Raw genomic sequence first — 18559 nt, 5'->3', positions numbered from 1 at the left:
TCTGCTATCTATCAGGCGCAAATGATGTTAAAATGTGAACATTTTCTTCTTATTTTCAGTGAAACAGGTAATGATATACCTGTTTCAGTCATTTCAATATTTGATTTCAGGTGCAGGAAAGATTTTGTTGTTCACATTCTATTCGTGTTTCATCACCACAGCCATATGACACGGGGGCTACGAAAGTCTTACTTTGATTAATCTACTACACCACACATGTCGGGCATATGTCTGCCTCTTGACCTTTGCCCTCAGTTCAACGTTGCTGCTCTTACGATCGTGTGTCTCCTTTTACGATCAGCCATAAAATTGTATTGCCAGTCATCCGAGTAAACGACACCAGTGTTTGGTTCCTGAGATATATTTTTATCGTTTCCAATCTAATTGTTTGTATCCCATGGATGGGTACATTGAGCTCTTTGTTTGGGTTGAAGATCTGCCTACATGTACAGAAATTTATCTTTGTCGGTATATATGGGGCACCTTCAAAAGCTCCAAAGGAAAGTTATTGGAATTGGTTCCTGCGAAAGGGGCAACTTCCCTAAACATCTGTAGGGGAGGGCTACGTCCATCTGCGGCTTAAAGATCACATTGATGTGCCGTCGCTTACCAGCCCCTGAGAGGCTTAGAAAACACACCGATGTTTTACCGTTTTTGTCACAGTTACTGTCTGCCATCGGAGAATTACCAGCGAGAGGTTGTCGGGATACAGAAACAAAGTATTTGACTCAGGGTCTTCCAAGAATACACTGTTTATTTCTTATCCATGGATGTTACATACTGCCAGATGTTGTCCATTCGTCGCCTGTATAATTTTGTAAACATATCTCTGATATACAATGTTACTGTATACATTTATGCAAACTCATCATATCACCCCCTGGACATACGCATGCGTGATCAGATCATCTCACACTGCTATGTCACTGTCTTTATCATTTTCTGGTTTGATTTTATAAGTTCTTGACTTATTGGCCACTCGGCGAAAGGAAATTCGAACAAGTGCAATAGGTGAAAGGTATCAAGCGTAGCGGGCGAAAGGAAACAAGTGTACGACCTTTTGACATCAAAGTTGATGATGTCAAAGTGAATGATCACTGGAACACCGTACATGTAATATACCACGACCAACTGGGGTCAAACAGTGCATTCCTTACAATAAAGGTTTGTGTGCCATATACTCCTCAGTGAGAGAATGATTATTTACTGAAACAATGTATTCGAGTGGGGTGTGAGCTAAGGGCTGTCAAAACATATTAATATCAAACCAAAATTTTTCACAACAGATTAGCAATGCGATGCAAAACATTCATTCAGCAACAGGAAAGTGTGAAAGGCAGCTTAGCGTGTGTGAACATTATTACCGATTAGAAGTAACTTTCTACGATGTACTGAATAATCTGAAAGGGTCCCTTGCTGCAATAATGTAGCCTTGGTTGGCCGTGGGGCTTGGGCTTCTGTCGTGCGGCTCGCGCCTTGCCCTTGGTTGGGGCAAGGCGCGAGCCGCACGACAGAAGCCCAAGCCCCACGACCAACTCAAGGCTAAAATTATTGCAGCTAAAAGTTGCCATTGCTCTATCCCAAAAGCATGATGAAATACCTACTATTTAGCTTGTCAACACACTGCCTTTACATGTAAAATGCACTGTCATTGTTTACATTTGAATTGTAATCTGGGCCGGAGTTCACTTGATTAACAATATTCAATGTACAACTAGGAAACTGCCTTTAACATTGACAGTCAAAACAAAAACAGTGAAACAATCACCAAGACATACAGATACTGGTCTTTAATGACCATGCACAAGATGTTTCATCAGGGACTTCTGACTATATTTCAATGACAGGGTCATCTTCAACCAAGCAATTATTTTTTTTTCAATTTCGACGTTAAACAGCAGGAACTCATCTGAAAATATATAATTTTGCTTGATCTAGCACAGCCCTAATTTCGACAGAAAAGACATTTTTTGGAAAAAATGGATACAGTCTTTTCCTAAAATAACAAGTGATCGCACAGTAGCAGAGGCAAAATAATCAAAACAGGATATTTTATTTGATTAATTCACAGAATTGATGTATGTCAGACAATTGCAGACTTATGTCTGAAAGCCAGACAAAGGGGCAATTGGATCAGTTGTTTAGAAGATGCTTTGATCATAGAACCCCGAGAAAGTTTTTTCCCGAGGGTCTATGGTTTAATCAAAAAATTGTCTTCGAAACAAGATTAATCTATCTGGTATGATTACGTTTAGAACAAATGAATGACAAAAGCCAATGGAAACTGGCATTGATGTATTGAAAGTACATAATTTGTCATCCTATAGAGTACGATGACCGGCTATAAATAACACATCCTGTGATTACCAATTCCCGTGTTTACTTTTGGCGTACACATAGTGCTTGGATTACAGGCTGTCAAATAATGACATAGGTACATATTACACAGCTTGATAACCACGAAATTGACGAACTAATTGTTAAAAAGTTATAAATCTACCATAATTTGACAGGTATGAAGGAGTCAATTCGTAGAAAGTACTCAAAGTGTTAGAAGCAAGCTAGACAAGCCATTTCTAAACAATGATTTGACATATATGACAAAAACATCGCGAATCAAATACTGAATCATTTCATACCGTGTCATAACCGGAATGAATTGAAATGAGGACACCATTTTCATAACTACTATCGTAAACAAACACAGTGGGTGGTTTTTTCCAGATCAAAATGAGAAATATATGACTTTTTTTTCATTTTGTGACGAGATCCAAATGACATTATCCCTATGTCTTTCGATCAAGTTCACAGCAATAGACAAGCTGCATTTCAAGAAAGATCGAAGTTGACAGACAGCACGCTACGAAAGATACCTGTTTCTAGTAACACAACTCGAATATGTTGCAAAGTTTGGCAATTTTCATTTATTTTGCTTGCTGTTCACCAAACATTGTCATTGAAGATACATAAGCAGTCTGAGGTAGGATTTGCAATATAGGTTAGGGCAGATTACGGAAACAGAACAGCACAGTGTACATTCTTATGATATTGATTTATTTTTATCCTTTGATATTCTATATCCAGGGTCCGCTCTTTTAAAGTCACTTAAACTTCAAGTTTCCAGAAGCGTATGGACCCTGTGTATCTCAAATGACAAATGCATGTCTACATCTCACCGACCATTAAGCTCCGCTTTTTACTCATATACCATTACTCTGGATTTTTCTTATCTTGATATAGTTCATATGCGGTTCACTTTGTCATTGTGTGTGTTTCTTAGATATATAGTTCCTGGGATCGGGCTCCGCCAGTTGGATGTGTGATGAATACAATAAAATAAGATAAAGTAAGAAACAAGCAAGTATTTGAAATACAAAAATATGAACAAAATAATTTTTTTCTTTTCAAGGCTCAAAGCTTTCTTTCTATTCGAGCAGCGACCATTAGAAATACACTAACTAGATTTCGGCTATTGCGCAGCGTCTCCGAAGCGCCTAGCCAATTGATTGCTGAAATTCGGTGTTCTTGTTGAATTATTTCACAAACATCCAATCAGAGCAGACACCTTAAGTTGCTGTAAAATAATGACAATTTACCATACCCTTCCGAACTGCTGCACATTGCCAATTATTTTTGTCTGGTCTATGCTGGAGGTAAAAAAAAAAAATACTATGTCAGGTATTTGTTGTGTTGAGTTATCTCGGGGAGCAAGACATCTGGTTGGAAAATAAGATGATCCTAATCAAAGAGGTCAATAGGTCTGAAAGATTTGCATAGTGAATGCTAATGAACCTTTCACTACAAAAGTGTTTTGTATCAACCGACCACGGTTGGCGTGGTTCATACGCCTCGGGACAGATATTCAGACTCTCAAACTTTACAATTTTCTTTCTGACCTACCACTTGTGAGGACTCATTTGAAGCTCTTGGACTCAGAAACATTTTCACTGTCATAGTTTGTAGAAAATCGAAAATTTTAGTTTTCCTCATAGAGTTATCATAGGAATGACGGTCACCAAAGAGAATGAGGAGCAGGTTGTTTATATTGTTGAGCTCCAAATTCTTTCTGCCCTACCAGTGCGCCCCACCCATCCTTCAGTAAAGAATGCTTGCCTATATCATGATGAACATCGACGTGTTCGACTATACCACAGCTGGGAGATACCTACTAATCTGTTTTTTGTGTCACGGGCGAAACACTTGTGCAGTGTTTAATAGCCGTCGTTTGACTTTTACAGCAACTTATTTCAAGCCATCCATCTGCCGTCGTCAATTTCAAAACTTTTGCAGGCTACTGGAAAATAACATTTCGATATTGCGACACGGTCAAATGTATATACATAAGGATGAACTGTATGTCGGACGAGTGAAGTATTGTGATTTTTACTTGGCGATAAAATCAAGATCGGGGCAGAGGTGTTTGTCTCCTCTCAGTGGAATTGAAATTCGCCTGCCGTGTATAGTGTAAATGGACGCTTTCCTATGCGTTCGCTTCATCAATTAAAATCGCAGTGTCATAGGGATCCGTGTACGTATTACATTACCCGGGTCAGACGTCGGGTGGGCCGAGTCGTGACGGTTGACGACGACCAATAACAATTGGAACACCACATTTTTTAACGGGCGCCCCATAGTGATAGTGCGTTTCAACGGGAAAAGACACGCATTGCATGTCGAGATATTGCGTTGTTTTTCGCGCGTGCTTGTGTCGAAGGATAAGCCCGTCTCCACCCTGCTCGCTATCCGGACCAGATTGGGCTACATGATCTAAGGTAAGTCGGGTAGAATTCGAATGTTCCTGCTAAAGAGGTTGGAGGCTCAGAATCTCGGTTTTAAAAGCCTTATCGGTGTCGCCAAATCACAGTTAGAAACGTGATACAAGACGTCTTGCACAGATACGCGTCTAAATGTAGGCCTATATGTATTCTTTCACTGTCTATGTAATTGATGGGTCTTTAAACAGTCTCACGTGAACACAGTCAGCAATTTCACCGACATATTGTTCGAGTCAGCTAAGATTCTACACAGTCATTTAAACGGACACCATTTCTACTCGTTCAGAATATTTGGTAAAATTTGCGCCGATGGAGAACTATATATGTATTTTCGCGACATGCTCCTGGGAAGAAACAGTATTGTATGCTTATAGCGTGATGTAAGCATGTCACCAGTCATATTCCTGGATGCAACTTACAATTATACAATCTAAAGATTTCAAAGTACGTAGAACGTACAAAGAAGGTAGGCAAATATACCTTGCTCTGTCGTTCATGTTCATCATATATCTAACACACTGTCCTCGGACTTACGATATGTCACATTACATATAATGCTCAATCAATCGTATGGTTTATTGTATGGGAAGCTTCTCATGCCCGGAATCGACTGACTCCCTTTTCCAGTATCCGGTTAATCTCGCTGTCCAGACGCTACAATAACCACACACAAAAATCTGAAATCTGAATCCATTTGAGCTAGGAAAAAACCCTCTCTATTTTTGACACCAGTGTGCACACTGCATTGGCACAGCACAGCATTCAACTGAAGCAGTTTGCATATTGTCGACTGAAGTCCTCACAGGCGGCCTCACGGATACCATGGCATATCACTCATACTCTAAGCCGTATTAATTCAGATTCATAGCATGAACAGACAATGAAATATGTGTGCGTGGACTAATACACTGTACAGTAACACGGTATATATATCAAATCATAATCGGATTACATGGCAGGCCATTATCAATTTGATCAACAGGGAAAAATACTATTACAGTTGCGCTATAAACTGCGCTCTTCTTTAGACTTCGGTTTAACTAGTACTGGCAAAGCAGTTTTAATATTTAGGTCGCATTTTTCTCGGTTCAGTGTGGACGATGCTAGCATGATTACATCGCTTTCTACCGAGTTTCAGATTTTCATTTCCGAGGACTAAGTTCATAAATTGAAAACATGAAATAGAGGCTGTTTTCAGACGAATGGAATAGTGTTAGAAAGAATGTTGGACATGCGCCTGAACGTCAATGAGTGTAGCCCGTGTGCCCTGCAGCGATTTTCAGGCACAGCTTTGCTGCTTGAACCCTTTCAGCAGCATCTGTAATGGCCAACCATTTAGTGATCGAATTCCACACAGCACCGGACAGCGCTCATTTAATAGATGGATGGCGTTTGCGAAGAACGTGACTCTTAAATTGAACACTGACGACGTAAACAAAAATGTTCACCGAGTTGATCTGTCCACATATGGACACTCACAACTAAGCTAGCTGTCGTGCACCGTGTTTGAAAAACATTTCATTTTTTCTTGTTTCATGAAATCAGCTGCTCTTTCTCTAGACCACTGTCTTACCAGATCTTACTTCTCTAGATCACTGTCTTGTATTCGATTATTAAAAACAAAAACAACCCGACTGTATGACATAATTTGTGAATGTTGACAACAAATTAAGATGTAAGTGTATTTAACATCCGAAATTAAAAAAAAAACAATCAAAATAGTCAGATAAAATGAAAATGGAAACCTCAACCCAAAATAAATGTTGAAGGTTTGCTTCAACTATACTTTGTCGATTTAAACGCACATCTCCATAGCAACGTAACTGTTTTGACCTAGGAGATATGTGTATTTTCTGTAACCTGACCTGATTTAACCCTTCGGCAAGATTTACGTCCAACCAGAAACATTATCCGTATCCCGGAGACCAGATAATGGAAAATAAAGAAAAAAAGCGGCCGAGCATCTCTTTTTCCAAGCCATGTTACAGAATTTGTTTTCCTTTCCGCCGTACTGTAAGATTTTCTTCAGTTGTGCATGAAACCTCTCAAAACCCCGACTTCGGTTAGGCAATATTACGAAATAGCGAGATGTCAGCCTCGTCTTTTGCGCCATTGTCCTTTACTAAAAGACTAAAGCTAAGCATATTAATTGGGTAAAACGTTTAATTCGTACTCGTAAGTGAGAGAGTGTCGTTTAACGGAGAAAATAGGCTTGGGTTATATTTGACAACGATAATTTATACGTATTACCACATGGGGGAGCGGAGTCAAAAGTTCGCATTTAGAATTGAAATGTGGTCCATCACAGTGTTCATCTATGGAGTACAAAGTTTGTAAATCCCTGAAAAACTGCTTAACCTATGAATGTAAAAAGCATCGTTTATTTTTATGTAACGAGACAGAACCACATGTCACAGTAACAGCATTAAAAGTGCTCGCCCTTGAGACACTTAATACATCTACAGCGAAGAATTGAAGTAAAGAATGTTCTGGAGGAAGTTAGACTCGCTTGCGTGTTGACTCAATTTCTATTCCGGAAGAAATACGTGTCGTGGTCAGTAAGAACATGATTTATCGCCGCACATGCATGGGGAGAGGATACTTGTCTTATTCCATTCTACGAGGGGGCTATGCATCGTATCCATTCGATGATAGTTGGAGTATTTGACAACGAATTTGGCAGCATACAACCCACATACCTTTGACCAAATCGTAAACTATACCCCCGCGCGTGTACATTTTTCTCGTCACGGTCCAAGAGCTTTTTTAATGACCCGGTCCGTACGCTTTCTTTCCACCCAAGCAGTAAAATTATTTCTTGAGTTTTGGTGAAAGAAATCGTTCAAGGAAAAAGGTTATGTTCGAAGATTTCTTAGAATGCAAGTGTTATATATCTAGTGCAAACAACATATCCTGCGATATTTCGTTGATTTAAAAATATTTCAAGAACCTTCAAAGGGCTGGTAGCTGTGTAACTTTTGACGGTTTTTATCACTATTTCCGTTTTAAGTTAAGGTAGGAACGCACCTCGGGGACAGACATTCGGACTCCCAAACTTCCACAATTCTCTTCTGATATACCACATGTGGGGGTTCATTTTAAAGCTCTTGGTGAAAGAAAACTTTTCCAGCTTAGTTTTTCGAAATTCGAAAATTTTTATTTTTCTCCATAGAGTTAACACAGGGGTGGCGGCCATTTTGAATTTCAAATATTGGTAAATCTTGGGTAATTTCTTTCTCTAGTACCAAAATTTTCACGATGACCCCCTATTTTTATCTTGATTTTCAAAGAGAATGATTGAAAGATTCCTTGAGCAAAATTAGAGCAAAAGTTTTTCACTTTCGAGGTGCATACCGTATTACTACCTTAATTGCATTTTTTTTCAGAATCTGTTATCCCCAGTTGAAATATCCACCACAGCGTCTATACGTGTAAAATGCACTCCGCTATTGTTTACATTTGATTTCCACTCCGGACAAGAATAGACTTGTCAACGATAACAAATGCAGTCTATACATGTACAGGTTAAGTTAGCAAGCTCAACATTTTGTATCTCAACATGCTATGGGGAGTAGAACAAGAAACTGTAGTCGACATTTGAAAGAGAAAAACATCAAATGTTACATCTTACTGGTCCTTTAAAGAACTGTAAAGTAATAATAGGTGTACTAATGCACACAACACGGAGATGATGGGAGTTGAAAGGTGTGTTCCCAATATTCTTAGCATAGTATTAATAAACAGTAGACTGCTAGCACACTAACCGTGATGATTAAAGTTCAAATTGTGGCGTGTTATCGTGATGCTCTATCTTTATACCTCTTGCTGATGAAAATGAAGAGCAAGTATACTGAAATCGGTAAAAAACAAAACTGTAGCAGTGCCAGTAATAACAGTTTGTTGCTTGTAACGGTCTCATACAAAAATGGAAAGGAAAAAAAAGGAATAACTAAAGATGCAGAAAGATAACAATAATAATTCGTATAATGGCATCATTTTCACCTTGATCACTTGGCCTGATTTGTCTCAAAGATCATAATTATAGTTTATATGTTAGTATCGAATTTTCGACCTCAGGGAAAATCAAAGAAATTTAAATTAACTGGAGATTTTGAACCTCTCCCGAGATTTTAGTAAGTAGACGTTCCCTTAACGCGACACTTAAGTTCAATCTGATTAAAAAACAGATATAGAAATGGCGATGTGTCCGCCTTTGCTCGTTTTAGGCCGCCATGTTGGCAGATAGTAGTGCAGCCGTCGTAAACGACACGGGAGTAGCCAATAAGCCCGTTTCAAAAAACTCTAACCAAATGTGTTTTCAGTGTTTTAGGTACTGATATAGAATTTAAGAGAATTCTGGGCGAGACGATATTTTGGAGGGGAAAGTAAAAGCTGATCGCACCTGCACGATTTGACAAGCTTTCCCTCCCACCCACATTTTCCCTATTGCCCAATATTGCCGTGTACCCTCCAAGCCCCCAAACTCCCTAGTACTCTCTCCCCGCTGCAAAAGTTCCCCTCTGCCCTCTCATCAAACATAATTTTGTCCTTCCCACTAGAGTGTGCTTAAAATAACATAAACACAAGTTTCCCGGCCCACTGACATAAAAGAGATGTCCTCTTCCCCACCCACTAAGAAAATAAAACAAACGCCATTCCGCCACCGAAGCATTTGTGAAAACCATTTTTACACTTACAGCTTCATTGGCTGTCTCTGATAGAACAAGACAAACAAAGGTGGGAATGTCGACGTCTCCATCTCGACATCGGATTTTAATGAGATTGAAGCGAGTTGCGTGCAAAAGCGTATCTGACATCAAACACGTCTTTTGATTATTTTCAGATTTCAACATTGCAGAAGAAGATGACATGGAGTAACATCTGTGTTACATCACGCGCATGCTTGCTTTATTTCTTGCCACTGTTGATGTTCAGTCACGTTCAGGGGCAACTGTCTCCCAGCGAAGTCGGTGATTATGACGGCGACTGTCCCGAGGGCTGCTTATGCTATTATCCGTCAAGGGAACCGCTATTTGTGAACTGTCGCCTCGCAGGACTTTCAACGGTTCCCGTAGGAATTCCACTCACCGTAGTCGTTCTTGACTTATCCTACAACAGCATAGAACGATTGCCCACAAATGCATTTGGGTCCCATTTGGCTTTTTTGTACAGCGTAGAACTCGCCTACAACAACATCAAAACAATCGAAGATGGCGCGTTCAACGAGCTGACGAAGTTGCATGAATTGACACTGTCTGGGAATTACGTCGGTGAATTCTCTCCAGAAACATTCGCTGGATTGAGCAATTTGACGAGCCTGTTCTGCCACAATTGTATTGGCATAAATAATTTGGAAAATGGCGTATTCGTCAACGTGCCAAAACTTCAGCGCCTGCTATTAAGAAACTGTTCAATTTCTGATATTGGAGACCGTGTTTTTGATCACGTGCCGGACCTGGCGTACCTTGATTTATCTGAAAACGGATTGACAAGACTGCCCAAACTGAACAACTTAGCAAGCTTGAGAAACGTGACTTTTAGGGGAAATAGAATAACAAGCATCGATTTTACAAATTTATGGCATTCATCTAGACTGTTATCCTTTGATATCGGCAGTAATCACCTGACTAATTTGACCACTGAAATGGTTGACTTTCTATGCGCCTTGAACGAGGACGTCCAGGTACTGATGGACAACAACCCGTGGACGTGTGACTGTGACATGAAGCTCGTCGTCGTTAAGTGGCCGCGAGTTCCGAGGGTGTTACGGGAACAGATTACCTGCAGGTCCCCGGTAAAATTTGACGACATGGATTTGTGGCACGTACCACGCGACCAGATGTGTGCAAATCTGGACACAGCACGTCGAGGCTCTGTAGGTGACCCGTCGGGTGCTGACGAAGCTCTTGGTGAAGAAAAATATGTCCCTATCATAATCGGCGTAGCAATAGGCAGCGCCCTGGGTACATTAGCGTCTACGATCATTATAGTTGTCTGCATCTATCGATGCAGGAGTAATGTGTCACGCTCATCTTACATATAACGTAAGTTACATCGCGCACGTGACAATTTAATAGTACATCGAAACAACCTCTTGCCAGCAAAATAGATGGCTCATGAATTTAAAAAGGGAAGTGCGTCTTCACGCCTTGCAAGATTTGGTGTTTAGTTAGAATAGCATGTATAAATCCTCCAAACAGAAATGCACTGTTCTGTTTCTAGGGACAGTAAACATGTTTTATGCAAATAGAGCATGGCTGAAACAAATCTTTGAGGCTTAGTCTTGTATGACCCCCACTCCTAATGTTGACAAACCTTTCCTGCCTGGGATGTATAATGGGCCATTCCTTCACGACTGGCGTTAAAAGGACCATGGCTGTAGCTTACACAATATTTTCATAATTTTTGCAAAATAAACCCGAGTGAAGTTTCTTCTTCTCCTGGAGTACTAGTATGTTAAAAGTACAAACAATCAGCCTTGGAAACGCCCCGTTGTGCTCAATAAACAATTGACAAAGTCCTGTTCGAACAAAAATGCCTGTTGCCTACACTGCCAGTGGATTACTGCACACATGCAGACCATGTTGACAAGCTGGGAGTATTGGACGTTTCAGTGATTCCCCAGAGGGGGGAACTAAGATAAAGTTACTTTAAAACACCTTAAAAGCTACAGCTATTAAATACACTCAGTGTGTCAGTTTTCGGACAGGGTAGTGAATTTCGCCCAAAGCCGTTTCATAAATGACGAGCACTACGAAATCTTATTACCATACCTTTTGAAACTTTATTGTGTTTATCCTCAAACTGTGAACACGACGAAAGTGGTATTTAGGGGGTCAAAGTTGCCAAATTTTTGACCCCATGTTTAGGGCGTAGTAATCGGACTGCTATCGCAGTAATCGGACGTCGTATTTGGAATGTGATTAGGGGCTAAATATTGATATTTTGAAACTTCAAACCCCCGATTTTCATTTTCGATGTGTTTAAAAAACTGTATGTGGGCCTAAATATTCTTGATAATTAGTTACGTTTAATCCATGGACAGCCATATTTCGACGTGTTTGGCGCTTACCTACCGGACATATGGGTTGTCTCTGTGTGTTGCTTTCGGCACCTTTTATCATACGGCCTGGCTAACTTTGCCAAATTTGTAGCGCCCGAAATAGCTTCAACCAAGAAAAACTATTCAAAACGGGACATCAGTGTCACTTCACTTATTAGGAGGCCGCATGACTTGTGAAACATTATCAATACGGAACGAAGTGAGTACTATGAACAGCATGTGATTGAATGTCCGAAAACTGTCACACTGAGTGTAGTTATAGGGAATTGTTTTGACGGACTTTGTGCATCCTTCTTCTATCTCGCCAAGTAACACTACCGACCAGGCACGAAATGTTGTTTTTCATCAACAACAATTTCTTGAAACATATCCGGGATTCTACGAATAAGAAATCTGTTAAAATGTCGGCCTTATATGCCCTCTGACACAGTATTTAGATGTCAAAAGTGTGTCAGCTGACCCCATTTTGACCTATGTCCATCGCAACTGTAGTACCCGCCTCACTCGTTTCGTGGTTGATATTTTGAACTCTAATCTATGATATTGCATAGCATGGTGGATGTTAACATTTGCAATTTATTATCAACCAGTTTACACTACAGAACAAAATGAATCCACGACACCTAACCTGGGTTTTGAGATCAGAATTTAAGTGAACGGTTTGGACAGATACATACATTCCAATTTGTTTGCTTGCCGGAAAAGATGCGTCGACTTTTGGACAGAAGGAAACTAATGAATGGCTATTATGTACAAGATGTTGAATTAACCCAGATTTATCGACATCAAAGATGCTTTGTGCTATGTTGTGAGATCTTTTTTACGGAAGAGGTTTGCATTCTTTCATGCTTTAGAGAAGAATCAGCCGACATACATCAGCAACCATATTGGATTTCATGACGTCATGGAAATCTCGCGTGATTTTGAAGTTTTTCATCAAGCGTCATTTGAGTGAAGGAGAAAAAAGTTTACGGTCAGCAGATTTGAATTTGAGTAGGTCAAGGTTACTGGAATCACATACTTGTTTCCTTTCATTGGATTAATAGTCTGACCTTGACATGTATGAAAATTCCAATCACACATGTCTCATTCATACAACAGATGATGACAAACAAAAAATGTAAACGATATTTCCATGTGTGTCTCGTTACAAGGTAGTATGCGCTTCAGCTATTCTTGACCGCGGACATCCGGGAACTTGCGGTTTTCACGTCATTTTTGCGTCACACTGCCTCCCATCTGCCGTGAGAACAAAATATTGGAGTGTGGATTTTTCAACCTTTACACCAGTATTAAAAGTTTCAACATTATGTCAATGATAAACTCTAAGTTCTGTCCTTTGTCACATAATTTCTGAATTGTTCACTGTCCTGTATAGTCAAATCCCAATTCACCTCACTCGTGTGCGTGAGGTGAAAGTGACGTCACTCCGCCGTCAAGAATTGAGAAACACTGTCACGTCAAGAAATATATATATGATTCAAGAAACTTTTGCTCAAACTTTCCTGAATGACACTTTCAACCCTTCTCTTACCAAATCAACAATAAAAATTGGGGTCATCGTGCAAAGTTTGGAACTAGCAAAACAAATTACCCAACATTTTGCGATATTTGAAATTCAATATGGCCGCCATTCCTGTGTTATCTCTATGGGGAAAATAAAATTTTTGATTTTCGAAAAACTAAGCCAGTGAAAATTTTTCTTTCTCCAAGAGCTTTAAAATGAATCCCCACAAGTGGTAGATCAGAAAAGAATTGTATATATTTGAGAGTCTGCCTCTGTCCCCGAGGGGCGTTCTACCTTAACATGATACAGACCGACAACTCATACGACCAATAAATCAAAACAGGATTTGACAACATGACTTCATTTACGTCTTTTTTATTTAAATCGCTCACCAACTGGTGGAACAATGATGACAAAATAAAAAAGACAGAAATCCCTTTGAAACATGCGAACTGTTAAAAAAAATAATAATCAGCCATGATGAGGACGATGAATGTAATAAATAATTTTATTGTAAGAAAAAACAAGTCGTGATTGGATGACGCTTATCTCAAGATCCAATGACAGATAGCCATTGACAAATGCACCATAATCAACTAAAAAAATTTAAAATTTTACAGCTTGCTCAAATTAAAAGAAACATGTTTTGCATTGAGCAAAAATAAAAAATTCTCAATATTGTGGTTGCATAATACATTTTTTTTTGCGTTTGTTTTACTGTATATTTTAGACCCAAAATAACAGGGTTCCGTGATTAAACAAAACGAAGCTTGACAAAGGCTGCAAAATTCTACTCGAGGGAAAAAAAAGATCAAATATATACACACACTGTTGCTGATAACATAAGCTGTAAGCAATTTGGGTTACACATTTCAAATACTAGGAAGAGAATGTCAAGCCTTAATCCTAGGCGTTAGTAATTCACTACATGGGTTGTAGCTATAAATACAAACATGGCTTCTATTCAATTAAGGTGACCTCCCCTAAAATTCCAAAATACTATCACTATTATTATCAAACGTACATCATTTGACGAAGGTATTAGTTGGTATGGCTTAATTAATACTACAATTTCATAAACTATGTTATTTCTTGCCACAGGTTTATTCAAAGTGGATATTGTTTCGAAACTTTTATGTTTGACTATTGTGACTGAGATAGGGAGGCCATTATGTGACTAGCATTTCAGGAGAAAAGATATATCTTGATACAGTACACACTATTACAAATAACCTATTACAAGGCGTTTTTTTAAACTGTTTTAGTTTTTGAAAATTCAAACATTTTCTGTCACATTAAAAGTCGAACCTCAGTTTACACAATAAGGCTGATGAGATTTGAAAAGCTCTCACTTTTGAAAATTTCAGTTCCACCCAGTCTTTCTTGTATTATATTTCATCCATTTATATCTGCATCGAGTGCAGACAGGATAGGCCGCACATGCTATTAATAGATTGACTTATAATACTTGGAAATAACACACAGGCTTGAACTGAAATACTATCACTTCATTTTCTCTTTGCAACGGTTGATAAGCCAAGCGGTACTCAATCATATTATAGTGTAAGTTTCCTGTTTTCCCAGCCAGGCCGATGGGGCAACACAGTCAATAGCTGTGTGGACTTGTGTTTTATTTTCCAGTGTATTCTGTTCTGTTTGAGAAAGGTTTGTTTTAATCACCAAATCGAGTCATAATGCCTTGTATTCAACAAAGCCTGCATGTAATGTTGAAAGTTCTTGTTGACAACTGAGTTCTCTATTAGAACACTTTTGTCAGCGAAAACGTTGGTCGGGCTAATACTTCGTAATCCATCACATTTCATGGTAATGGTCGAGGAAATTTATGTATTTTACAAAACAAAAATAATTTTGTCAAAAGTCAATGTTACTGTCCGTAAGTAAAGTTAGCATAAATTATTTTTCAACATTGACGTGGTTTAAATGAACAGGGAAGACGTTTCCTGAGCTTTGATGTTTATAGGTGATAAAAGATGCAGGAAAAATTTATCAGGCCAAAATAGTTAAATGGTTAGCGTCCCCACACGTGTAGGTTTTTTGAGATTTTTCATGGAAAGAAGCAGTACATTAGAATAGGACTTTTTAGGTTTTCTGCCAACAAATAAAACCTTGTTCACAGATTTTGTAAAATGTACTGAAAACGCCTGCATGCTATTGCTTGCAGATTGTCACATTGTAATACAATTATGAAGGTGAAAGAGAAGTTGCTGCTTTGATTCCTGAATGGGCACACTCATTTTACATGAAAAACATGTACATATAAAACTTGCATGTCTATTTTGTGTTTTTATCAATGTCTGCTTAGCTTTCAAAATTTTAAGTGGATGCAAAAAAAAAAGGATTTAATCATTCTGGCCTTACAGAGAGAGAGAGAGAGAGAGAGAAAGAGAGAGAGAGAGAGAGACAGAGAGAGAGAGAGACAGAGAGACAGAGAGAGAGAGAGAGAGAGAGAAAGAGAGAGAGAGAAATTACAGCCATCGGCATCAAACTATTGATTCTCAGCTAAAAGAAGCCCAAATTCTGCAAACCATGAAATCAGGAAAAGCAGGATTGTAGTGTCTGCATCCATGCACAGGGATGCATTTCTGACAAATCTGATGTCCGACGTTGCTTGCAGGCACCGTTGTGGACTGTACATGGTAATATCGTGCTTCTCGGGCAGTTACCTATGGTCATTTATCATCCCCTGGACACTTGACCATAACTCTACCCCTGACCACTTAGCTCTAACTGGTGGCTAGGAAGTGCCTTGATGATAAATGTACAGGGGCTAACCATCCTGATAATACAATCTCTATCATGACTACAAGTGGCCAACCTAACATTATCACCCCAGACATCCTTGTTTTCATAAAAAAGAATTTTAGGATGTGGACACAAGGGGTAGATGGCCCCTCAAGGCGAGTCTTTCATATGCTTCGATTTTCACAATACATTTCTCTTGTCTGTTGTTTGTATAGACTTAATCTGCGCATATCTGATGATGATTCACAATATCACATTTTTTCCTGCTGTAAAGTGTTAATATACTTGCCTGTGTCAGTATTATGGGCAGTAGAAAATCAGGTAAGGACAGGACAAAGTTACACTGACAGGAAATCTTGGGATGAGGACCGGTCAGAATCTCAGTGCTCGGTCAAAGATCCATAGATTTGATTCTTTTACTACAGATGAAGTGTGAATTACTGAATTTAAAATTCCACTTTTTTGAATTTCCAATTACATGAATATAAAGCTTTGCAAAAGCAACAAGGCTGTGAAAAAATATTTTCAATAACCATTTAACTCATTCCTTCCAGGTCAAAAAGTTAATCCCTTATCTACCCTGTCTGACAGATCTGACCAATGTTCTAATGCATGCTGGGATAGCCAGTAAAGAAACATCAAAGCTCGAGAGAAATCTTCTTTTCGTTGGTGTCAATGCTCATTTTTCAAGGGACTATTTTTTCTTGATAAATGCACATGTACATAACATCTTCACGCGGTAAGGAAATACTCAGAACACATAGACACATTTAGCAATGTTCTCATAAAAATTATACAGGTACCCCATGAAACAATTGGTAACAAAAAACAATTTGTTACAACACGCTGGTCAATACTACAAGAAACAGCACAAGCTGTGTAGCTTTCTACATTTCCTGAAAAAAATTCACTTTTTAAAGGTTGATTACAAGGACTGGCTGCTTTTACAGTGCAAATAAAATTCTTTCAGCAAGATTCTGAAATCCCAGCTGCCAAAATACCAATTGGAAAATTCTGAGGTAACAGCAAAGAAAAGGCGTTGCTGTGATATTGACGAAGATTGTTATCATTGGAGACAGAAGAAAAAAACATACATGTTTTGTGCAAAACTGAGTGAGTTAACACTTAACCCTTTCCCCTCGATGATTTGGTCCAAACCCATTGTTATCAGTGGTCAGTTTGGACCTGTTTACAGGAAAGTGGGGTGAACCGGTCAAAGATAAGTTTGAAAGTCTCGTCTCTGACTGCAGAAACACTGCGACGATAATAACTGATTTCACAATTACCATGCTGGCTTCATTAAACAGTCTGTATTGATACATTATTCATGTTGCATTTGCTGCCAATGAGGAAAGGGAGAAAGATGAACCCACACTGTCCACAACAATCTGGAATACCCGCCCTCTGCAGGTAAATATTATCAAAACTTTTGTTTTCACTGGCATTTTTCATCTGGTTTTTGCTCATACCATCACGATACAACTTACAAAGTTTCGCCTGATGAAATCCCCTTAATCGATCATGATGCTTACTTCTAAAACTCAAAATGAAAACTACCAGCGACAAGTTTCAAGCAAGACACCATAAAAAAACAAACCTCTGAATGATCATGATTTTAAGACTCGTATATACAAATAATACTGATAGTTGGCCAAGAGGATGGCATGTCAAAGAAAATTATAAAAAAGAGAGTATTTACATCCAAATAAAAAAACATAGCACACAGGTTCAATACACAGAGGAAAAACCCCACTGCTAAACATATTTCGAAGAACATTTCTTCAGCAACAGGAGTGAGTCTTTGGACAAAGCATTTGTCGAGTTCCTTGTGCTTGAGTTGCATCTGAGTGCCCCTGATTGCTTTTTACAGAAACCTTGCGGCATTATTCCAGTCAATCAGCATCCTTTGTTGCTTTGAAATATGTCCTAAGCAATTCACGTTTTGCCACACAGCCTTGGTGAAATCTTCTCAAAGTATCGGTTTCCCGTCGTCAGACAGGGCAATATTGTCAGAAATTCTCACCATGTCTTGGAACAGGCTTCCTGGTTTGTCCACGTGTAATCACGACTGCATCATGCATCACCATCGCACAAGAGGGAACTGATCAGACACTGACCAATTAAACATTGTCTTTCAGTCATATGACATAACTGGGCCAACCACAGGCAGTGTCATCACTGTCTGCTGGTCATGTGATCCATCAGCTGAGTCAAGCAACATTAACTTGCATCAATCACCACAAAGTCTTCTCTGATGCATTCTTGCCCCGTCATGTGACATCTGAGAACAGTCCTTTTTTTCTATTGGTGCATAGCAGTCATGTGACTCATTATCATAAAGACCCTTGTGATGAATAACTTTCCCTAGACACAAAAAGGAGAAACAAAGAAAATCATTACTTGTCCATCTTTTACCATGCAATGCTGCAAGAGTGATAAGAAAGCCATGTA

General features: G+C 39.1%; 1 protein-coding gene and 1 long non-coding RNA gene across 3 annotated transcripts in view; one reads left to right on the top strand and one right to left on the bottom strand.

Moving 5' to 3' along the window:
• The first annotated feature begins 4464 nt into the window (after positions 1–4464).
• LOC139143950 (uncharacterized) lies at positions 4465–14137 on the top strand. Its single transcript, XR_011554697.1, has 3 exons — positions 4465–4772; positions 9619–13020; positions 13279–14137. It is a non-coding gene; the product is annotated as an uncharacterized lncRNA (long non-coding RNA).
• A 1655-nt stretch (positions 14138–15792) lies between these two features.
• Positions 15793–18559, bottom strand: part of LOC139143949 (uncharacterized) — a 62244-nt gene continuing 59477 nt past the window's right edge. The window contains exon 12 of one of the 2 annotated variants that reach the window (XM_070714571.1): positions 15793–18472. In XM_070714571.1, the coding sequence (XP_070570672.1) occupies positions 18442–18472 (31 nt within the window). In that variant the 3' untranslated portion in view covers positions 15793–18441. The remainder of the gene's footprint in view (positions 18473–18559) is intronic. The other variant, XM_070714570.1, reaches the window with a different exon arrangement.

This window comes from Ptychodera flava, chromosome 11 (genome assembly GCF_041260155.1).
Source record: "Ptychodera flava strain L36383 chromosome 11, AS_Pfla_20210202, whole genome shotgun sequence".
NCBI lineage: Eukaryota > Metazoa > Hemichordata > Enteropneusta > Ptychoderidae > Ptychodera > Ptychodera flava.
This window is presented reverse-complemented; position numbering and strand designations above follow the sequence as displayed.